General features: G+C 39.8%; 1 protein-coding gene across 3 annotated transcripts; it reads left to right on the forward strand.

The window, feature by feature from the left end:
• The first annotated feature begins 8,649 nt into the window (after window positions 1-8,649).
• Window positions 8,650-16,464, forward strand: LOC139738713 (uncharacterized). Of its 3 annotated transcripts, none has more exons than XM_071649349.1 (2): window positions 8,650-8,793; window positions 13,719-16,464. In XM_071649349.1, the coding sequence occupies exon 2, from the start codon at window positions 13,730-13,732 to the stop codon at window positions 15,281-15,283; it is 1,554 nt and encodes a 517-aa protein (XP_071505450.1). In that variant the 5' UTR covers window positions 8,650-8,793; window positions 13,719-13,729; the 3' UTR covers window positions 15,284-16,464. The 3 variants fall into 3 exon arrangements, with proteins under 3 accessions (XP_071505450.1, XP_071505449.1, XP_071505451.1); XM_071649348.1 differs by lacking the exon at window positions 8,650-8,793 and adding an exon at window positions 10,019-10,124; XM_071649350.1 differs by lacking the exon at window positions 8,650-8,793 and adding an exon at window positions 10,023-10,124 and having other exon boundaries at window positions 13,722-16,464.
• The last annotated feature ends 7,306 nt before the right edge of the window (window positions 16,465-23,770 follow it).

The raw sequence follows: 23,770 nt of genomic DNA on the forward strand, positions 1-23,770 counted from the left end.
CGGAATGAGATGGAACGAAAAACAACAAAGAATGCAGAATAACGTGGTCGGAAGATGACTCGTTGAAAGAAGACGAGAAAACTCTGAAACAAAGATAATGATGGCAGAAGGACCTACAGCCCTCCTCCAACATCCCTATCGGGCATGACCTCGACATATGTCTAGCTTTCTTTTCTTTTTAAAGAACAAAAAAGTGCCCACCCCTCCCCGTTGATGATCGGTCTGTAATGCACCGTGACCGATCTTCACGGCCCACCACACAATGTTTCGCACCTTTCTCGCATTCGCGCTCGGGCCCGTGCTAGCAAACCCTACAGGGGAATCCGAAAAACACAAAATACCGTCCACTTATTCTCTTCTTTCCTCTAACCACACCAAAGACCAACGGTTAATGCACTTTCATGTAATTAAATTTTCAGCAAAACACAGAAGACACTGCCACTGGGGTAAGGAAGAGAGAAAATGAGAGAAAGAGAGAAGAAGGGGACACATTGAAGAGGGTAGCCTTTACACCTAAACGCTCAACCTAGTTCCAATTTCATTACCGGCTAGCATCGCACGGATTATTAAACGTTCATCAGGTATTCAGTCATTACTCACACATTAAGTGATCCCAAATCCGCTTAAGAAAAGGCAGTATCCTCGGCCACAGGACGCGCGGTTTGTTATACTCGCCTCGATCATGCCCAAACTAAAGATGAGAAGTTCATACTATTTTCGTGCCGTCCATATGGCCGATTCCTCGAAGATTTGAGAAAAGAACGAAATGAAAGAGAGGGAGAGGAAGAAGCGATCAAACAAAAAAGAGGAAGAGAAAGAGAAAGGGAGGAAGAAAACGAGATGTAGAGAGAAGGAGTAATCTAATATTTGGTAATCAGCGCGCACACGACTTGCTCTTTGCCGCGACGGATTTGTGTGCTCGCGTAAGCGCGCCGAATTACGAAGAGCGTTGCGATTTGCGGTATGTTGATCCCAAACAACCAGAACAGGTGGTGTACGTGACTCACTCGGCACTGAGGCACTCAGGACGTGTGTAACGTACGGGATACCTAAGCAGACGGGTAGGGGAGACCAAAACTCCCTCTACGATCTTTTCTAGAACAAAGCACGAATTAGATAGCAACGTATCAATTGCAACGAAGTCTCAAGTCTTCATTGCAGCCATGATAGGATAAGCGAATTACTGACAGGTTAAAATCACACTGACAGGGTGCGATGTTTCTGAGGATTAGACAAAACTCGATTCCATTATTACGATTAAATTTGTCCTTTTTGACCTTTTAAGAGCAAAGAGTCTCCCGCACCATTAAATTCTTGCTTGTTTCCCTTTTTCAGATTCAAGGGCCAACGTCCTTCACGTTCAACAAAAAGCAAAAAAAAAAAAAAAAAAGTTTCTTCGTGTCACGATAATGTTTACAACATTAGCACATTGACACAGCTCGTCTGATGTTTCGTTAACAATGACCTAAGTCAATCACAAATACAATATGAACGTAGCAAGTTTCAGATGCGTTTAGAGAAGAGTTAGGACCATTATCATGTATAAATGATTATTCATAAATGCGCTTTATCAATGTTTCAGTCAATGATTCATCAATTTCAGCCCTTTCTTCAAAGTCATCACTATATCTATCATAACGCTAAAATCATTTGGTGCTATAGGCTCTAGATATAATCGATTCTTTTCATTTCATATATATCGATTATGTATATATTCGTATTTGATGTACAGACCTTCAAACGTAGACCTATGTAGTATATGGATTGAACACCAAAGTCTGGGTCGATGCAGCTTTTCTTTTTTCTGCTACCTATCATGGACCTCTTCCACCAACAACTCTACAACGTTCAGTCACACCGTCAGTTCATCGGTAATCCGTCATTTTTGACGAAACCGATGATGTTATTGAACGGTTACAGTTTGCGTTGTCCACGTTCAGCAGTGGTGTGTATATGCTCCGTCAGAGGTATGGGTTTGGAGACAGATTTTTACAAAAGCATCACGTCATGCTCACACAATATACGAGCACACACACACACACACACATACTATAAGTTTTTTTTTCTTCTCCTCTTTTTCGTCCGTATTCATGAACGCAAACATAATCCCATAATCTCTGCGATTGGCGCGTAATTCTCATTATATTTGTTATCTTTTGTTACACATCTCAACATATTCTTGCTTTTATATCTAGCTCATATATGGTCGTATTTTCTTCCAACTTTTTTTTTCTTTTCCTCACTTTGTCTTCTCCGCTTTCCCAGTCTAATCTGGCAGGGGCCCACGAGGTGCGTACGACGTATATGATCCCCAGCCGATGGACTATACCTTCACACCTTCGCAGAAATTACTTTTGTCACCCGCGCGCACGACGGGAAAGAATAGAAACAAAGCGGGTGGATGGTAACAGGTTGGTAACGTGTTGGCTTAGGAAATGATACGGCTTCCTTAATCACCGCCATTTCCTACCCCGTGGTGTCGGGGGCCTGTGGCGGGTGATTTCGCTTCAGACAAGGAGGAGCGGCAGGGACGATTGAGTTATAAATATTAGAAAAGTGAGGGACGAGGAGTGTTTGAATTGCAAATTGCGGTTACTCATTTTTTTCTTCTCTAAGTTGAGTACCTTCATTGCTCAAATGTGAACAGCTTCGTGTTAAATCGCGTAAAATCTTCCGAGTCTTAAAACAAATAATCTGACAATTACATGCGCAAGAGTTTGCCTTTGTAGAATGCGTACACCTCGTGTCAGACTAGGGAATCGATTGATGAGGGAATTTCGCGTTTTATGTCATAATGATTTAAAGGGAAATAAATGAGTGGGATCCTGCAATTGTGTGCGTGTTTGTCTTTATAATAATGCGTATGTTAAAAAAGTGTGTTAAAATGTGTGTTGAGCATGTTTTGAAAACACGTGTTCATTGGATGCCGAAGGGCAACAACAACATGGAATAATAAAACATAAAATGTAAACAAAGGGATGTGGATGGAGGGATTTGTTTGTGTGTGTGTTTGTCTGCGTTGTTGTCCTTGGAATTTCAAAGTATTAAACAAACAGATGTGGATAGGAATAATATTTTTGGGTGGTGCATATGTTTATGCGTGTGTGCGTGTGTGTGTGTGTGCGTGTGTGCGTGTGTGTGATTTTGTTTGTTATCGTCATTTTTTATTGCATTATGTTATTGCACGAAACATAACAAAATTTTACATTGTCAATGAATATTGTACATCGCATGGAGAGAAGAAATAAAAACATAAGAAAATAAAGAAATGAGATGGTTCTATATAGTATTTTCATTGTCTTTATATTTCCTATATCACTATACAGTATACCGTCCAGCAGTGTTCGAAAAGTGCAATGGAAGCAAACAAACAACTTGCAGTAGATGAATCTGTCATCTATGAGGACAAATTCTGTGAAGATTTTCAAAATCCTAAAAACGGATTGCCAAAGGCTTTGCAGCTCTTTTACAATCCATTAAAAATCAACCAACAATGCACACACACACACACACACACACACACACACACACACACACACACACACACACAGAGAGAGAGCATCTATGTCACTTTCCAACAACGTGTACTCTGCATGAGAGATTTGGGAGTATAATGACTTGTTGATATCAACTTGTCAAATATGATGTTATTTGAGTGCTGATCCTCAAGGCAAAATATTTTATTACATTATCATGGTTCATTTGAAAGACTCAGTATGTTAAGAATTAATGACAGCAACAACAAAAAAAGATGAAGCAAAGCAAATTGTATGTAAGGGTGCTGTATGTTTGTGTGTGTCTGTTTGATTGTTCAGAAAGTTCGGTTAAGGACGGTGGTGCTGATGGGAGTGGGCGGAAGGGATTTCTCTTTCGAGCTATGCTTACGAGCAGAGGTGTGTGGCGCCCAAGGGACTACAGAGCGGTGTCTGTTTGCGGACAGAGGATCGCTGATAGCTCAACAAGAGCTACGGGCGAACCAACGTGAGGTTAAAAATTTTGGGCGCCATTTTTTGTCTCTCCATCTCGCACTATCCCTCTTACCGCCCTCTCTCTCTCACCGCCCTCTCTCTCTTTCTTTCTTTGTCACCATCTGTCTGTCTGTATAGCCTATGTCCGTCTGTGTGTTTATATATCATCAGTGTGTATATATTTGTCTATACATATCTCTTTATCTGTCTGTCTCTTTCCCCCTCTCTCTCACTGCTTATATGTTTATTTCTCTTCTTCTGAACCAGATGGTTTACCTATCATCCCTGCTGGAAATCGAACGCCGGAGAGGTGTTCCATTCGGCAAACTCCGACCCCTCTCTCACTCTATCTCTCTTGATTTATCCCACAGATCACGAGTGGTGTATCATGACTAATCAGTGAGTAATTCCACCTTTCCTAGATCCTCCCTGACGCTAATTTCGAGTGATGACAGTAAATTTTATTGATATCCCATGCAATCGACATCCTGCGAACTTCTTTGGCACGTGACTAAAGCGTATTCTCAGACACTCCTTTTTCATCTTGTAAAACCTGAATATATTCATATATTCGTGTGTTCCCTGTGTTATGATGGATGCCATAGTATTCATATTCTTCTATGGTCTTGTTATAGCAATCACTCATTTACTATATTTACCACAGTGATATTGGGATGTGGCTGTGCTAATGTGATTATAAATATTCAAGACAAGCAATCTCGGTGAGCATCTGATTGTTAGAATCTAAATTGTGCTCTAAAAGCGCGCTAAAGAGAAAAAATAAAACATTTCAAAGCAAACACACAACGATATCTAAAATCACATTATGCGATGTGCTTCCTACTTGTTCTTCATTCAGAGAGGGAGGAAAAGTCAGAGAGAGAGAGAAAGAGAGAGAGAGAGAGAAGGAGAGAGAGGAAGGAAGATTCAGACAGACTGATAGAATGACACACAAACAGGGATTAAAACAATCATGGGAAAACAACGAGTGATCTTGAAGAAGTCGACCAATGATAATAAATGTGAGATGTAAGAAGAGAGAGCGAAGCACAAAACAAGTCTGGCTGGAAACCGATGAAGACGACAATAATATCACTTGACATCGTGTAGTTTAGCACATGGCAAAATTGGAAAACCTCGCAAAAGAGTCCCAGTATCTTTTTGTTGTGCAAAAGAATCAGAATGAAAATAAAAACATATTCTTATCAACACGTTGCCTTGATATTGAGAGAACATGCCCAAATTTATGTAATACTTTTGTATGACGACAGAGAGAGAGAGAGAAAGAAAGAGAGAGAAAATAGAGGGTGAAAATAAGGGGGAAAGGAATATTCATCAGTCTGGCGATCCCGTTAATGAGTCATGATACCATCAACGGAGAAACGGGAAAATCGGCCGTGACGCGGACCAGATCTGATTAGATTCTCATTCATGAGAAAGGCACAGCGCGTCATCATGAGCAGACGACAGGAGAACGGGATGACGATAACCGATGACGATATCACCTGGCTGTCTATCGGTTATCTGTGTGTTTGTTTGTTCGCTGGGCTACGATGAGCGGAAAGCAAAGAGGGATGAGGGATATTATGGAGAGTGTGGCAAAGCAAACTGGGAGCAGCAAATTTAATCATCATTGTCTGTATGTTCAACTCCAATATCGACCGATGTAGCTATAGTGTCACTACTAATTATCGTGCAATGATTTCACACTTGATGAATGCCGTAGAGGTGAAGCTGTTTTCTTCTTCATGGCGGGATGAGTTTTGCTCCCCAGGAGGTTCAGTTTGGAGCAAGGATGGGACCTGCTTGAATCAGTGGTATGGCTAAGGGGCGATGTGATCCACCTCCTCGGACTGAAGTGGAAGGGGATGACAATTTGATCCCCTCCCATCCTTCGTTTGAAGCTTTAATTACTATACGTGATATATACATAAGATGAATAAGCATTTATCTAGAAAAATATTAAATGTATATAGTGTACTTTCATTAGTGTTGATGTAGATATGGCTACGTGAATTACGAGTCTGTGCGTTCGTGTATTCATTCAGTCAGTCAGTCACTTCTTTTAAACGTCATTCATATAATCGAACATATATTCCTGTCATAATTTTGTGAATTTCAGTATTTGTTTCACGCTTTCTTCAATCATGGAAGGTCCGTTGTGTTCCGTACGAAATCATGCCCCAGCTGGATTAAATCTTTGTTTCATCTTCTGACATTTTGACTCTCTAAACTCCTTGGAAAGAGTGGAGAGAAAAAAAAATGAATGAGAGTTAGTCTGATGTGAAATGTATCATGAATTCTTTATATCTGACATGAATGTGTTAGTGATACGTCTTCCAATACATTATTTTAGCAATCATCCTCACCTTTTTTTTTCCTGAATTTGTTAATGATGGTAACAGGAAAACACTTGATACCTCCTTTCTTCCAGCCCCTTACAGCCCGCATTAATCTGCCCTTGATCGATGGCGGGCTTGAACTTGTTAAGCTGCCAGAAAAGTGCGGGACGAAGCCAGAGTGGTCGCAGAGGCGTTAAGTCTAATTACTGGGGCTGATGATTTCAGGCGTCGCTAACATTCGATCCAGCCATGCTTCCCAAGGTTTTAAGAGCTGCGTTCATTTCGATGTTAATTTGATAGACTGCCGGGATTTCACTTTCATTTGCACTCTTGGGACTTTTTTTCAAAGAATCTTATTTATATGTTTCAAAACTGTGTAATAAATTTGTGCACTTGTGTCCCTGCACAGATACAACGACAACATTAGTCTAGTCTTTGTGTTTACGTGTATGTGTGTGTGCGTGTGTGTGTGTGTGTGTGTGTGTGTGTGTGTGTACATTTTATAAGTACGAGATCGTTGTCACTATCATTTTCAATTTGCTGCACAAGTGCTCAGAAATTTTTAGAAGGCCAAGAAGTACAACTCTTATGGGGAAGCTTAGAGAGTTCTAGTTTGAATTATTTCATGAAGTGGTATATTAAGATTAGGATTTGTTCTAAATAATCTTTGTTCCTTTAAGCTGGGGGGATATTTACATTTATTCTGAGATTTCGTAAAGGCAGAAGCGTAACGGCAGCACGTAAATGAAAATTATCAAAATTAGAGGAAACAAGTTTGGAAGGCGTTCACATTGGCATACCGGGAAATTCACTGAGAATTAAACGCTGTATCATAATTCAGTCATATTTATGGTTCAAGGTATTATCAAGGTCAGAATGTGTTGTTTTGTCGGAGTATATAAAAGGCTTCTGGAATGCAGGGACGAGGAAAACAAAATAGCTATCAAGGGTGGTAGAGTAGGATTGCATTTGCTGAAATGTAAAAGTGTAAAGGTTGGTTGATTCGGTGCTGTTAGGTTAATGGTTAGCCCGAGATAACTACGGTGTACTACTATTACTCCGACATTGATTTAAGTGTTTTATATTGCTAATAAAGGAAAAACAGTCTTGAGTAACTGAGGATTTAATGTCAGTGTAACTTTACTAGACTGACTTATCCTTAGAATGATAATCACAATAGCGCTGTCAGATGTATATAACGTTAAATTCTTCTTGCGCTCTTGTAAATAATACTGGCCTTTTACTAGACATATTTTACGCAATTTCATGTTGAGTTCGATGTGCCATACAGAGGCATCTACAATGATAATTATATATGTAAAAAAGAAATACACATACGCACGCACACACACACACACACACACATATATATATATATATATATATATATATATATATAGATAGATAGATAGATAGTGCGAAAGATTGTTCCCTTCCCAAACGTACGCGGTGCCTCATTGTGGATCCGCCTCAAGTCTAATTTCTTTCACTATAAATATATATATATATATGTATATATATATATATATATATATATATATATATATATATATATTAGGACTCGACACTATTATCTAAAGTCATTGAATTTGAAATGTCGGTTACCCGAAAAGGAAATATATTGGCACTAAAGAAAACATAGCAGTCTATATTATATCCTGAATCTTAGTTGTCAAGTCGGGCCACCCAAAGATTTTTTTGAAAGTTTAGTTGCCCAACGTCAATTTTTAGTGGCCCCAGGCCACCAGACCACCAACAATGTCGATTCCTTTAAAATATACCTGTAAAAAGGCCTATTACTCCAATTACTGTTTGTTAAAGGCATTACTTTATACCATTTGCAGATGAAACCAAAACCTAGCCTATGTGTTTTAAAATTATTCTTAAGTGTGAGTTAGGGATAAAAACAAGCAATGTAAAGATGTTAACCAGTATAATCAATATTAAGTATTGTTTAATAGACAAAATGTGAACAACAGTTATAATAAAATTGTTTCTGGAATAAACCTATGTACCGTTATGGTTTATTGAGAAAAAAAATTTGTGATATCTCCTTATATTTTAAGCTTTTTTGCGAAATTTTTACATGGTAGGATGTTTTGTGATACAACTAACCTACACATATGCATCAAATGTGATAACTCAAACATTTTTATAAATCACTGCTCCCAATGGTAGACGATACCTTTAAGGGCTTCCAGTCTAGTCATGGAGAATTGACGGGGAATCCCGGAAGATAACAAACATGCACCTCAAAGCGTGCACGACCGCCATTCTAATGCAGACAGCTTCTTCTTTCTTTCTTTTTTTTTGTATGGTTGCACACGTGTTAGGGGCAATTTAGCTTGGTTTCCCGAACGTTTGTAAAGCTATTCCCACAGCTTCTCATCGTCAAACCAAGACGTAGTTTATTCTCCTGGAGTAAGAAGGAAAACACTCATGGACTAAACTCGCTGTGACCTGTGGCATTCATTTCCTCCAGGGTAACTTGTTTCAGCGTTTTCAATTTCACATCTATAGTTTCGATATGATTTGACACTATGTACCGTGTCTCGCATATCACCATGATTGCATCGTCTACCACTTCCCTTATCATCTCTTGTTAACAATCTACAGTATTCGAACTCTGCACTCTGTACATTATTAACGCCGCTAAGTGTATACAAACTTTCACGTTCTATACGTTTGTTACTCAGGCGTGCCTATATTTGATGCTCAATGCTATTTCTGCTTTAATGTAAATGCAAATGACTTGCTTGTACCTAATTTACAATAATACGACCAAGAATATTGAAGGATATAGATTTTAATTGAACTTCAACATCAAATGTGCGATAAACACGTATGCCCTGTACAACACGTGTGGCGTAAGGTTTAGAAGTACGTGTAAGTTGCAAACTTATATAATATGCAAACTTATATGATACAGGCTATAATAGTCAGTATATGATCCAGGTAGCCAGCTAAAAATTCCTTTAAAGTCCATCAATATTTGACTATTATCTCTTTGATAAAGACGATCTTGTGTTTGGTTAAAAGGGTCAGATGTGTTACGAAATGAAACTCAGCAAATGGATATCATCAGACGATCATCCTATTTCTGTGTTGCATTGCTCGGAATGAATTGGTGATGTTTGGAACCAATCTGCAGCCAGTTTTTTTTTTCTCTCTATGACCTTCTTAAATACTTTTCATACTTGGTTGTTACATCTTTATTACGTCGCAGCACTTGGCAATATTGCAATGAATAGAACACAACGGTGCTGTCAACACCCAATCACGATGTGAAATTAATCTCAGTGTTCCACAGGAATTCGTGAGGGTATGACAGTTAATGTGACGATTGTGGGAAGACTATTAAATTTGATAAAATGAACAATAAAATCTCCGTTTCAACCCAAGACATCAAAGAGAATGGAGCATCATACTAATATATCCCTGCTATCAATGGGAGGGGGGGGGGAACTCTTCGACTATCGTTGCTGCAACGAGCCAGAGGACCAGACAGGATGTTTCGCAACAATCCTGTTTGTTCGTCCCAACCTACGCTCTTGAGTCGAAACTCCTCTGTTGGACTGCTGTCAGCTTCCCAAGCAGCGGAAGCCACCGCGCGCTAGTAATAGTGCTGCAAGGAAGTGAATTATAGAACGCGCGCGTGTTGGAAGCAGCCACAGGAGTGTGGCACTATTTTAGCCATTATCGCTTGCGCAGACACCTGTGAAAGTGGGGATTACAATTATGAAATGTTACCAGATTTTGAGGTGATTTGTCAACAATGTGACGGAGATTCCTCTCTAGCAGATAGGTAACTGTGGTATGTATCATTGAAATGTTATCCTATTTCAATTCCTGTGAAGCTTTTTTGATGCAATGATCAAAGTTACATGTTGTGTTTATATTGTTTTTATAGAATCGAGACAACGATTACATCGACATTGAGCTCTTCGTGTCTGTGCACTTACGCTCGGCTACCTAAGATACTGTATCCAAACATGAGAGTAATGTAATAAACAGAGGGCTGCGTCACTTGCTGTGATATACTTACGTGGGACGGGAATAAAACACTCGCTGATCCCCATCAAATTCTCGCCTTCATTCTCCCTATGAAACTTTGACTGTAGCACTGCGCACTGATCTACACAATACTATATCTTGTTGGTCATCCCATTCCCTTATATATATTATGCCGTGCTAAACTAGAGTCGGGTTTGCCTCGTGCCATATGACACTACGCTGTGAGTGCTAAGAGGACGTAAGTCCTGCAAGAATTGGATGAATTTATCGACGACATTGACGAAGCACTGACTCAAGGTTCGTAAAATGCCCTCTCCTCCCCACCCGTCCCCACGCCTCTCCCTCTCTCCCCTTCCCTCGACATAAAGGAACCCTTTGCGATGGTTAACTAGGAGAACGTCAACATGTAACCATGGACATCCTTTTTAGTTCTTTGGCTCGAGTCACTTTTTATTACTTTGCCAAACAAACTTTTCTGAAATTTTCCCATGTATGAGACAAAAACATAGCTATGACACTTAACTGACAACTGCTTTCTGCGTAGCTCTAACTAGAAGGAAAATAGCTTTATCGTGTATACAGATCATTGCCAGCCCGGCAGAAGGACCTATAGCATGGACTTTCATCTCAAAATCTGTGTGTGTGTGTGTGTGTGTGTGTGTGTGTATGTATGTGTATCAATTTGACAGAATTTTGAAAGCTCTTTCATAGTATATGCTATCATTTTTTTGTGTGATTTTATTTTTTTTTTTTGGGGGGGGGGGGGCTGAAAGTTTTAGGGCCCTTCGGCCGGGCAGACGACCAGATGAAGATGAATAAGTGGAAATTATTTTCATCTCTATGAATAAATATCGATGCAATGACATTTTTCAACAAAGATGGGCAGTTGGCAGTATATAGGCACTTGGGCAGTGCCAGAAGTGACTCTCTATGTCCACAATTACACCTATTCATTTTGTTGATTGCATGCGGTGCTGAGGATGGATAGATATTTATTTCATGATTTCATAACGTTTAATTCCTGTACAATGTAGTTCTTTACATGCAGTCATGAGATTTAGTATTCGAATTCCAAGAGGAATTTAATTTATGACCTTTATTCTGTTTTACGGGCTTGCCATCTTATTCTAAAACGGCAGTTCAATGGTGCTCTTCAGCTGGCGTAAAAATCTGAGGACTCGTGGAAAAATCAGTTCGTATAATACTCTACCTGTATTTGAAACTACAAGAGACAAAGGAGGTTCTACAAGGCAGTTTAGGTGAATTAGAATCATACAATAAAAGGACAAAGAACTTTTGACTTGACCGAGATAATGACTGTATAGAGTGTGCTGTACAGCACTCAAGATACCAGAACACAAACAATATCAGTTTCGTATTAAACTGCGTTTGATTCCAGTCTGATGAAAAGTTGTCAAAATATTTAGCTGTTTGCAAACGATATGAAACTCTGGCCTTTTCAGCCTCCGTCTTCACAATGACCGTCTTTGGAGTTTGCATCATATCATCAATCTTTGCAATGAAGCTGTTATGTCTTACCGGTACTTGTTTGTTTTGGTATGATTCCCTGTAATAGAGACAGTAAGTATTAGTCTAATGGTTAGTACCTTTTGTTTTCATATGTTGAAGTGCAGTTACGGAACACCACAATCAATGTGGTTATTATATGTAAAGTTGCATGGCTGCCTGTATCGTGGTAAAGACCTCCTATTTATATAACCACTGATTTCCAAGTGTCGACATTAACTTTGCAATTCAGCTGGAAGCATTTTGCTCACACAAGGTATTCTAAACTGAAAAAAGAAAAGGGATAGCTAAGAGGGAAGACAGTACTACCTATACCCTCTCCAGCCCCATTCCCGACCCCATCCCTACAGTAAAAGATTAAAAGATTTACCAAGAAGCTGGTAGACATGATATTGGAAAGATAACTTGTTGCGTATTCATGTGATCACATACTACAGCATAATGCAATACCATATTCGTGCCGGTATAGTGTGTACATTTCAAAGGTCACTTTGTAGAGCGTACGTCGTTGCCACTGACCTTTGGAATCACAGCTTAATCACATCCTCTCCATTCCATAGATATTTATTAAAGGCGTACAAACTCTCACAACACCGTCATGGGGATGCTATAACAGAAAGACGTCTTTCATATCTTAGTAATTTCAATTAATACGTCTATTTGCTCATTGTGACTATAGTTTCTAGTTTATTTCATGTAATATACTCCTAGGGGATAAACTCGGGACCTCTTTAAAATTACCTCGCAAACTGTGTATTTTCGTTTTCTATAGTTTGTCATGCTCATTCTGTAACTGACTTCAGTTTAGTAATATGCACCAAATGGAGAGGGTAACCATACACTATGAACACACATGTTAAATTCTAAACACACACACACACACACACACACACACTCACACACAACAAAGCTTAGCGTTTATGGATATTGTGTCTCTTTTCCTTATAGCATATATGTACGCCTCTTGGATTCACTTTAATTGTGAAAATAACATAGGCCTATTTCTACCATTATCTCGTTCATTAACCTGCGCATTGTTCCAGCTGCGATCTCTGACCCATGATTTTGTTGGTACACGCTATGCGCAGAATTTCGCCTTTTATTGATCAGATATGGCGACTCCAAACATTGTTCTCTAAATCAGGAGGCTGCAAGTGTAAAAATAGAGGAAATGCCGTTTAATATCAATAACTTACTATACTCATCGTCTGAAGGTTGAAATAATGACACAGGATTGCTATCCTCTCGATTACCGACTGGGTGCAACTGTTATTCATTCAGGGGTAGTACATGGCACAAGCAATTCCTGGACCCAATGGGTCTTCCAGTCCTCTTCTCTCTTACCAGTGTAAGATTTGACTTTGGTGGTCCAGGAAAAATGTAAGGTCCAAGGAGAGCTTTTTTTTATATGTTCTGTTTGTACAGAGTGATGTTTAAAGAGAGATTTGTTTAAAGAATCTAACATTACTTAAAGTGGCAGTGGAAAAAGGGTATGGGTTGGATTTTATCGACATTAGCTTCCGGCTCCAAACCTTCTTGACAGCTTACGTTGGCGTTCCATGAGATGTTTGATAACCATATGACATGTGTGTTTACGTGAGGGAGAAAGAGAAAGAGAGGGAGGTGTGGAATGTACTTATGTATGATATATTTCCGCTGCTACGGTTATACGTTGACATGAATTTCACATTAAAGCAACCCTTTTGTTACTTACTATTATGAATAAATGGTGGAACCTAATTCCGCTTCATAGAATTATTAATACCTTTTTATCATCACATTGTTTTAAAGTATAATCCGTAGATGAGTATTCACAGCTAACTCATGCCTGTTCTTCTCCATTCTGTTACTTTTATTTTTACTCCAGAAGTTCACATCATGGCTGCTGCTTACAGAGTCGCACCAGTGGAATTAGAATGCTCGATTTGCCTTGAGCTTCTTAAGGAGCCAACAAAACTAACCTGCACTCATTCCTTCTGCAAGGAGTGCCTGCGTGGCCTTTACCAGAACCAATCCAAAGATGACATCGTCGACTGTCCCCTCTGCCGTCGAATCACCGTACTGGAGAACGGCGACTTCTCCGATCTCAAGCCAAACATGGTGCTCAAAACAGCCGTCGACGAATTTCGAGAGAAGCTTCGTTCGCTCGAGGACAGGGCTGAATCGAGAGTGATGGCGCTGATCGAAGATGTTACCCTGGTCAACAAAGTGGAGGACACCGTACACCGCTGTCACCAGGAGAGGATTGGAGACATCGAGAAAACCTTGGAAGAAAAGCTCGTGGAGTTGACGAAGAGGATGCACGACTTGATGGAAGTGTGTAAGCAGGAGGAGAGCGCCCAGATGGCCACCCTAAATGAAATGAGGGAAAGCAAGATGTACGTTATTTGTGGTATCAGTGGCGCATGTGATGTGGTGCGGAATGGATCAAACGCGCTGATGGAGGGCGCTGCGTTGACCGAACATGAGAGAGCTTGCAGGCATCTGGAGGAGATCCTTGAGGGGAGCTGTGATGGAGATGAACTTGTGAAAGCCATAGAGAGGAGAGCCGAAGACCTGAAATTCATACCAAAGAAAGGGAGCAAAAACCTCGATCTGGGAGAACTCGACTGTGTTCAGAGACGGAACATTGGCGATGCCACTGAAGGCGTTACACTAGAAGACTACTCGCTTCCCAGTGAAAAAGTGATGGGTGTAGCCATCACACTTGAAGGCGCAGTGGCTGTTGGGTACAGAACAGGAGGGATTGAGATCAGTATGGCAAGGGGTCCTACAGACAGAATCCTGCAGAATGTCAACGTATGGGGCCTGGCCATCACAAGTAAAGGGAATTTTGTCGTCCGCGATATGGACAATAACGTCTCTATCTACTCACGAGACTCAGAGAAACTTGACGTCACGTTTAACACACTGGATTGGGTCGAAGGCGGCTTAGGGGACATGACCATTTCTGATGATGATACAATCTTCATCAGTTACTGGAAACCTGAGATCATTCAGGCTTTCACACTCGAAGGTGGATATCCCATCGCTGAAATCCGCTGCGACGGCTACGTGCCTTATCACATCTGTACCATGCGGGGGAGTAGACAACTTGTTGTTGCGGACGGGTGCACCGTGCTCGCCACAGATGAAGACGGAGAAGTGACGCATGTAGTCACCGAGCCCGGATTGGTCGCTTGTCCCGCAGTCATCGACGGTGGTATCGTCTTCATTGCGTGGGTGGACGACCAGGAGGGCCTGGTGAGCATCGGGATGTATTCCTCCGACTTGACGCACATGCGGGAAGTTGTCAGAGACGTCAGCGTAGAGAAAGGCCGACCGTGTAGATGCTTTCTGAGGACTTTAGCCAACGGAAACTTGGCCTTCATTAAGGGTTCAAGGCTTTACATTTTCAGTGTACCTATCTCATCCATTTGTTCTTTTTTGTAATCTGAGACAGTCCCTCGCGCATATTGGTTAAATTCACCCCTAGTAGCTTAGGTCATGATTGATTTTGTCAAAGTTAGTGTGGATTTCCTAGTTTACTTCTATTTGCAAAGGTAAATCTTGCGTCAAGGCTGAAGCATTTAAAAAAATCTCTTCAGCTCAAGGTCATGTCTTCCTCTTACCCATATATGCTGCAATAATAGACATTCCAAAAGAAGCGATGATGATCTGGGTTTATGTCTTTGCCATCTTGTTATCATTCTTTGTTGTTTTCACAATAGATGCCAATTCTTTAAGTTCACCTGAACTACACGCCCAAGTGAGCTATTGCCACCATTCATCGTTCGTCCATTGGGTAAACTTATCAAATTTTCTGCTTCCTCTTGAAAGCCACACAACAGATTATTACCAAACTTGGCAGGTAGCATCCCTAGGGTGATAGGATCTTTGTTTGCTCAAATGGGCACTATACCCACCCATGGGACCGGGGCATGGGATCCCTAAATTAAAGAATTGTCAAAATTATTCTTCTCGAGAATGAGAAGTGATGGGCTTAGTTAGTGCTGTGAGTAAATACGTAGGTGACGGCAGTTTTAAGTTTGTTCACTGCGGGTCCGGAAGTGCCCTTCCTCGGGGCTCCCTTGAGGCCCGGATGGGGAGGGGGAATTAAGGCCCAATTTCCACAATTTTCGACTTCTTTTTGAAAACCCTATGAGAGCAATTTTCACCAAAAATAGCATGTAGCCTCACTGAGGTGATAGAATCTTAAGTTATTCAATGGGCACCACGCCCCCTCCCCCTCCGGGGCCCCAAAGCCCTCAAATCAAGGAATATTTCATATCTTCTTCTGTAAAACCAAACGCCTCTAGTGCTGTGAGTAAGTTCATTAGTGACTGCAGTTTCAAGTTTGTTGCAGATGGAACTAGGGACGCCATAGGATCTTAATTGGAAGGAGCAAAGGGGTGCGGAAGGTCTCAAAGGCTCCCAAGTTAAGGAATCTTAACCAGAAGTGATAGATCTCAATGCTGCAAGTGCATTGGCTACTGCAGTTTAGAATATGTTAACACTTGATTTGGGTGTGCCAACCCCCGAGACCTAGTTGGGCCCAATTTTCACATTTTCATCTTCTTTTTGAAAATGCATGGTCAAATTTCTAACAAACTTGGCGGGTATTTTTGTTAGGATGATGGAGTACACATGGGCACCAAGGCCCTCTTAGGGGCGGGGGGGGGGGGGCGCTCTGCCCACCAAATCAGAGAATCTTTAAAACCAAATTTGTCTATAAAACCAGAAATACTCTGAGTAAACACAGTGTACATTAGTTAGTGTACTTCCTAGTTTGTTTCTTGTAGATCAAGGAGTAACTCCCATGAAGACGGGACAGAATTGGGGACCAGTTTTCACATTTTGATCTCCCTTTTGAAAACGCATGTTTCTAATTTTGTACAAATTTGGAAGCTATTATTGTCAGTGTGATAGAATATACAAATGAACACTATGCAATGTCCTCCTGAATATCTCTCAAAGTTCCCCTTGTTTGCTGTGCTCTTCTTGGGAAATGATTTGCAAAAATGTGTTGGAGGTAAACATATTCATGCAGGAGAGATGTTCGAGTATAAGTAAAGTTTTTGGTGAAACGATTACTTTACTTTTACATGTATCTCCAGCATTGTGCATAACATACAGTATTCTTATATACGCTCAATATCTGTGGAAGATGTCGCTTTATTTTGTATCATCAAGCAGGCAAATAAGAATAGCCTAAAGAACAAGTTAGTACAAGAAGAATATGCATTGCTATTAAGCTCTTTAATGCTGTTACAGTATCATAAACTATAAGTAGTAAAGTGTGCTATGCGTGACAAGCAACATGATATTCTCCATGAACAAAATATGTAAATCTATTAACTGGATTCTGTTCAAATATATCTATGACCAGATGTACTGCTTTAATAAATTTTACAGATTGTTAAACGTAGGTATTGCACCTGGTAGATTTTATTTTTTAAAGCAAACCTGTATCCGGCATTTTATGAACTCAACTTGTTGGCATGTAATATTCAAGTGTTGCAATATTTTGGAATACATCGTTTGTCTTTACTTAACTTGCTGTTATCTCTTTACACAACATAATTATTCTTTACTTGTTCTGTAGTACTTTATTTGATAAGCTATGTATCTTTCTTATCCCGTCGCAAGAAAATGTGAATAAACGTGAATGTTTGAATTTTCTGTGTGTTTCTTGGAAGGTGATACATGGTCATTGTGGGACTCTCTGTGGAGCGCCATTTTCTAACCTGGCGCCATTTTCGCATTGGCGCCACCTGAGTCGGTCATACAATATTGCCCCCATTCCCTGTATCAAATGCCTGACACAGACTAGTGCACCAACCACGCTTGCTGCGCCAAGCTCGTTATGCGCACGCACTCCCAGCACACACACACACACACACACACACACACACACACACACACACAACACACACACACACGCACACACACGCACAGAGGCACGTGACATAACACACTATAAAGAGCTGAATAAGAATGAAATGCTGCAATGAACAGCACATGATAAAAAGCACTGCTTCGATATAATTTTGTCACGTGAATATTCTCTTTCTCCATTTCACATTTCTGATAAATAATCATTTTCACGTATGGTTATGTGTATATCGGCCACTTAATTAAGAGTAATCGAAATAACTGGCTGTTTTTTCATCTACATTGTTCTGCAAAGTACTAGTACCGATAACTACATTTTGCAATTGTGAAAAAGGGTTAGAGATTTTCAGCCTAAAATAAAATGTCTAATATTAAACCTTGGGTATGAACCCATACATGACAGTTTCTTAAACCATCATTAAACTAGATTTCCGGAACCGAAAATGCAGACTCGCTTCTAGGGTTAGGCTTAAGGTCAAAGAGAATGACAAGCACTATGATTGTATTCTCAAGGTAGATTTACTTGGTTTTGTGCAATGTACAATTTGGGGCTACAGAATGATTTGCTATTCTCTTTGTGAGTGTTACTATTTACCATTCGTAATGAGCTCCAACAGTCGAAGTTACTCCAACCTCCCTGGTCAAATCCCATCTTGCGTTCCATTCCAAACGTGTCGAAGCTTCTCACATAATGATAGCGTGCTTGGTATTTACGAAGTCAGTGGCAGCATTTGGCTCGCTTGTTGAATTTCCCCCGTCCAATTAATAAAGCGTCTGTCAACAGGTCTCTGGGACCATTTATTGTCCAATCCCTCACCGTCAAGGGGTATGGGGATCGGGGAGACTGGTGCCTCCTAGGTTTTCGGTTGAAGATTAGCGTGTACTTAGGACCGGAAATGTTTAGAATCTTGATTAATCAACAGAGGGGAAGGAACCGGGACACCATGGGTTGTGTTTGCGTGATGAAAGTCTCTTTTCGAGCTCCCCCTTCATTCCTCTCTCGTGCAAGTATGTTGAAATCACCGCTCAGATACCCGACATTTTGTTTCCTGAGAGATGGGGAAACGAGGACAATTTGTCTATGGCACAGGGATTGGAAGATAATCAGAGAGTAGGGGCATCGACCGAGGAGGGCGTGGATGGGCTGGGAGAAAGGTTGGCGAGAGTAAATAGGAGAGTAGAGAGAGGGAAAGAAGAAATCAGAAGAGAATGAGAGAGTGCGTGTGTGGCTGAAAGAGACTTAAAAGTTATCTTTTTTTTTCTTCGCATGGTTTCCGTTGCTGATTGTCAATGCGACGTTTCTTGCATACATGACGATCAAATAGAATTGCTTTGTGCTCATCTTGCATCTCTGGTTTTATTTCTAGTATCTAGAATGTTTGATCATACTAAGTGTCAGCACATCTTTTTTTTTTCAGAAATAATTCATCTGTAACCTTCCAGGGGTGTCGTGACAACAGACAATAAGAGAAAACACAGTAACAAACATTCACTAGGCAAAATAATGATTCACAGAACACTGACAAACTCGAGAGCTGATAATATTTTTTTTACATACATTTCATATTCAAAGGTTTAGTATACCTCATCCTCGTCATCACCTGTAAGCGCATCAAATTGCAAGCACGAAATACACACATACTCGGACGACATTGACGTTGTAGAATTTGCGCCACTGAAATATAAGTTTGTCACCAAATAGCTTTGAATTATTTCATTCCTCTTAGCACGAACGAAAAGGGGACCTCAGCATGAAGGTATTCATACTACACAGTGAAATTACCATGGAGTCGATGTTTAGAAGAGACCAAGATACCATGATCCTATGTTTTCCGGAGGGAAGCACAGACAGAGTCTATTTTCGGGCCTGGGGGGTGGATGTGAGGATGCGACGTCTCAAGACATTGTTGCTATTTTAGTTGTCTAAACACTACGTCAGTCTCTGAAAGGCAGAGCAATCTTATACCCAATCTTTATCATTAAAGGCATTATTTATTCTCTGCAGATGGGAAAAAAAACCCAGCTTTAGTGCTTCAAAATAACTTCTAAAATATGAGATAGGGATAAAAAACAACCAACGTAATAATGTTAAGTATTGTTAAATATAAAAAAAAATGTGAACAATAGTTATGATAACATTGTTTATAGAATAAACCCTCTCAAGTAATGGTTTAGTGAGAAAAATAGTACATCTTCATTATATTTCAGGCTTTATTGCAATTTTTATATGGTAGGATGTTTTGTGATACAATCGACCTACACATATGCCTATGCATCAAATGTGAAAACTCGAACATTTTTTAAACCACTGCTCCCAATGGTAAGCAATACCTTTAAGGTCAGTCGTTGGGCGCAACAGGAGTTGAATCATCCCCCGAAATGATTCAATTACAGCGTCTGTTATCGCAATCGGACAGATGAACCGATCACGTGATTCAGGTGTCGTCTGCTTGCTCGATTTTCCCGGGAAAGATGGCGTCGGGTGTCCATTTCTTTACCGGATGGTGAACCTATATCTGACCAAGATTTATGTATTCTGAAAAAAGTAAAGATACTATAAATGATGAATATTACTAACAATAGAATAGAAATACAACAAAGAAAGAATGATGTCTAAAGTGTACAAACAGCGACTTGGAAGATGGAATTTTGTGGCTTGAGCGATTGTAATGATTGTAAGAAAGAAGATTAATAGTCAGGCAGGACAGAAGAAGAAGAAAGAAGTGAGTATAAAAAACAGAGTAGAATAATCATGAGTCTACTGAAAGTATATGGCAATGTTCCAGTTCATTGTTTCATTTATGTAATAATGTAATTCACGTCACTAATAATCTAAAAGTGAATTATCAGCAAAAGTTACCCAGAGTTCTATCTCTCTTCAGCATCACCCCCCCCCCCCCCAAAAAAATGGAGAAATAATATATGTCTGTCCAATCATGTCTTGTGATCGTCGGATTCACTTAATTAGACATTCTGCTAGGAAATTCGATATAAAAAAGTAACACGTTTTTAAAAGTTATATGAAATATCGTGAACAAAAGGCAGTGAAAACAAAATGCTACACGAAGCAGCATTAGGCCTTTATTACAAACAACGACCCATATCATTTCCGATCGCGATTGGTCGTAATCAAATTATCGGGGTGATATCGCTTCTAGATGAGCGAAGCGCGAAATCGCTGCTCGCTCACGGACAAACCTGATTCATGAACATGTTGCGTGCTAGCCTTGCTCCAAGGAAAATCGATTTTGAAGATTATCTTTCAAAATTGTTGAATTTGAAAAATAGATCCATTCTCAGTTTAGATTCTGAGAACGGCCACCATCGAAAATTATGCCATTGAAAAATGCATCTACATAGAGATAAAGCCTAATGCATTTTGTATGATATGTTTTATCGTATAGAGATTGGAGACTAAATTATTCAAGATGATAAACGTTTTATCCTTTCCTTGCAAGAACAGAATACAAGAGCCGTCGTGTTTTTAGCCTCGAGTCTCATGTCTGTTACGCTTTTGAGAGTCTACCATAGATGTGCAATTATACTCTCCGGAAGTTCTGCACAATACAGGAATAAGAAGAAGAAGACTAAACATTTACATGATTTAAGGTAAAACAAGTGGCGTGACTGGTGACACAACATTTGCTCCTGCGTCAATTGCTCCGGTATTATCTTCTCCGAGGATTTATAGGATTAGGATTAGGCTTGTGATATGGTTTTAGTTCTAACCAGTTTGATGTGATGATTAGGATTAGAGTTAGGGTTAGGTTTGTGGGTAAGATTTATGTTTAGCTTAGTGCGCAGATATTTCGTGGGAGAAATTGTCGCAGGCTCAAATGTCATGGAACCGGCGTGAGTTATAGGATGAAGTGAAGTTTATGTATACTGGCACACCGACACTATCATATAGAATATAACTCACCATAATTAACTGAAGTGATAATTGTCTATCCCCTTAAAGGGTTTGTTTTTTGTAAAGGCCAGCTGGTTTGTCTGCAAGCAATTAGTGAACTATATTCCATGGCAAACCAGCTCCCCCATACCCTTTCTTTTTAAGTCAACCGTCAATCGTCAACCTTCGTAAAAGCTTGCAGTTTTTTTTTTGTGTACAAAAAGGCAATACGCTTGCTAAAACTGCCACCTACGGGATTCATTGGGTCGTTGTAATCAGATATATGTTATCTGAGTACAAATACTAAATTCAGAGAGTGGGTATACAATTCCCTAATATCTAAAGACTGAAAAGATTGTTTCTTAGTTTTGACAAATTGGGCGTCTTGTATGAGACTACGAGCGAGAACTCTGCGCGCATGGCGTCGAAAGATGCAGCGCTGAGAATGGAGAGCTGCCACAGAAATTACCGACAAAATATGGACCAAATTAGATTAGCAGGTATCTCTTCGTATGAAAAGGAACGGAGAAGAGGCTTTCGTGCTCTGCTCCATGTGCTTAATTCAAGGGATAAAATGGAAGACCTAATTTTGTGTTCTCAAGCGGAGATTGTAGCGTACCGTACGTTTTTGTGTGCCAGCCCATACTGCATGAGGTAGAAGTCAATTAAGAAGGCATTGACTCAACTTTACCTTCACGTTTTCGTTTTCGTTTTTCTGTATACTCTGTTTTATTTGCCTGTTTGAATTCACTTATGTTATATCGTCCATATTGAGCTGGACTTGTGGTGTGACAAAGGAAAATAAAAAGAAGGAAAAAGCATAGTTGCTAGTCACCTGTGGTTTTATACGGGAGGCTATCTTGTGCACATTTGCGTTGCTATTATAAGTCCATTGCAATGATTGATAAAGAGTATAAGTGCGTTACACGTGGCTTCGCGACTAACGTGTCGTTGCTATTATCTATGTCACTGTTTACGTAGGTTGACGTCATTGCTGACAAACTTGGTGGAATTTCTTCGAAAAATTGTTCGTGAGCATTGTTCCAATTGACATGAATAAAATCTTCTACCATGCACTTTAAAATCTTGAAATCTCTTAAACCCCCCAACCCCCCCCCAAAAAAAAAAAAATCGACAAGTGACAGTCTTCTTTATGTTCTTATCATTGTTTATATTGATTTCTGGCATAAATCATGCAGTGTTTTATCGTTTATCTGTTATAGATGAATTCCTGTTCCTTTGTGCATTCTCTCCACGTTTTTCATTTGTGTTTGTATGGGTCAGAAGAATCGGAAATCTTAGCAATCTAAACACCTTCAGATTAAATCCCCAGCCCTTGTGCAACCTTACCCCCTCAAAAGATTTTTAAACTATTGAGTTCAAATTCAGTGATGTTTCCAATTACGATTAAAACGGCACAATGATAACAACGATAATGATAACAAAAATGAAAACAATAATAATGAAAATGATTCATCATGCATATGTAATGATAATTAATGAAAAGTATGATGACATTATCAATGTGCTTACTGCGGCACAAGTGCATAAACTATGATACTAGTAGTTACAAACACAGCGCGGACGATTAGAACGCATAAATGCACAGCTAATTATACGCCTAAGAACACAATCAGCAGAAAGACGAATAGACGCAGACTAGAGAAACAAAATACATATCTAATCATATGCTAGCTTGAAAAAAAAATGGTTTGCTTTTGGATAGTATGCTGGAAAACTGTCAAAGAATCCGCAGTTTGTGATGTCTGTAGTGTAATCGCTCCTGAGATATGACCACTTATATGACATGATCGACCCCCAATTCTTTACTTTGCAAACAATAAGTCAGTCATGAACGAGCGTGTTTATCAGGAGGACTGTTTCAAAGGAATGATAGAATATTGTAGAGATAGTACCATGTACACACTGAAATACATCAGCAACAAATAGAAACTTGAATCAATGATGTTGTGATTATTATAAATGTTACTTTAATTTCATTCATTCTCACATATCACGATCTTCATTATCATTTTCATTCTTAATTACATGATAGCTAAGCAAAGAGGGCGTATTGCGTTTGGAGGAGGACATAAGGGAAAATGAGTTGATGTCTTTAGGAAATTCAGCATTTATTTGGAATTTTAATGCTG

Source organism: Diadema antillarum, unplaced genomic scaffold, assembly GCF_040938485.1.
Source record: "Diadema antillarum isolate AM-2024a unplaced genomic scaffold, OU_Dant_1.0 seq00000765_RagTag, whole genome shotgun sequence".
Classification (NCBI taxonomy): domain Eukaryota; kingdom Metazoa; phylum Echinodermata; class Echinoidea; order Diadematoida; family Diadematidae; genus Diadema; species Diadema antillarum.

Excerpts from the sequence above, each read along its gene's own strand:
- LOC139738713 (XM_071649349.1), top strand. The coding sequence starts at position 13,730 with ATGGCTGCTGCTTACAGAGTCGCACCAGTGGAATTAGAATGCTCGATT.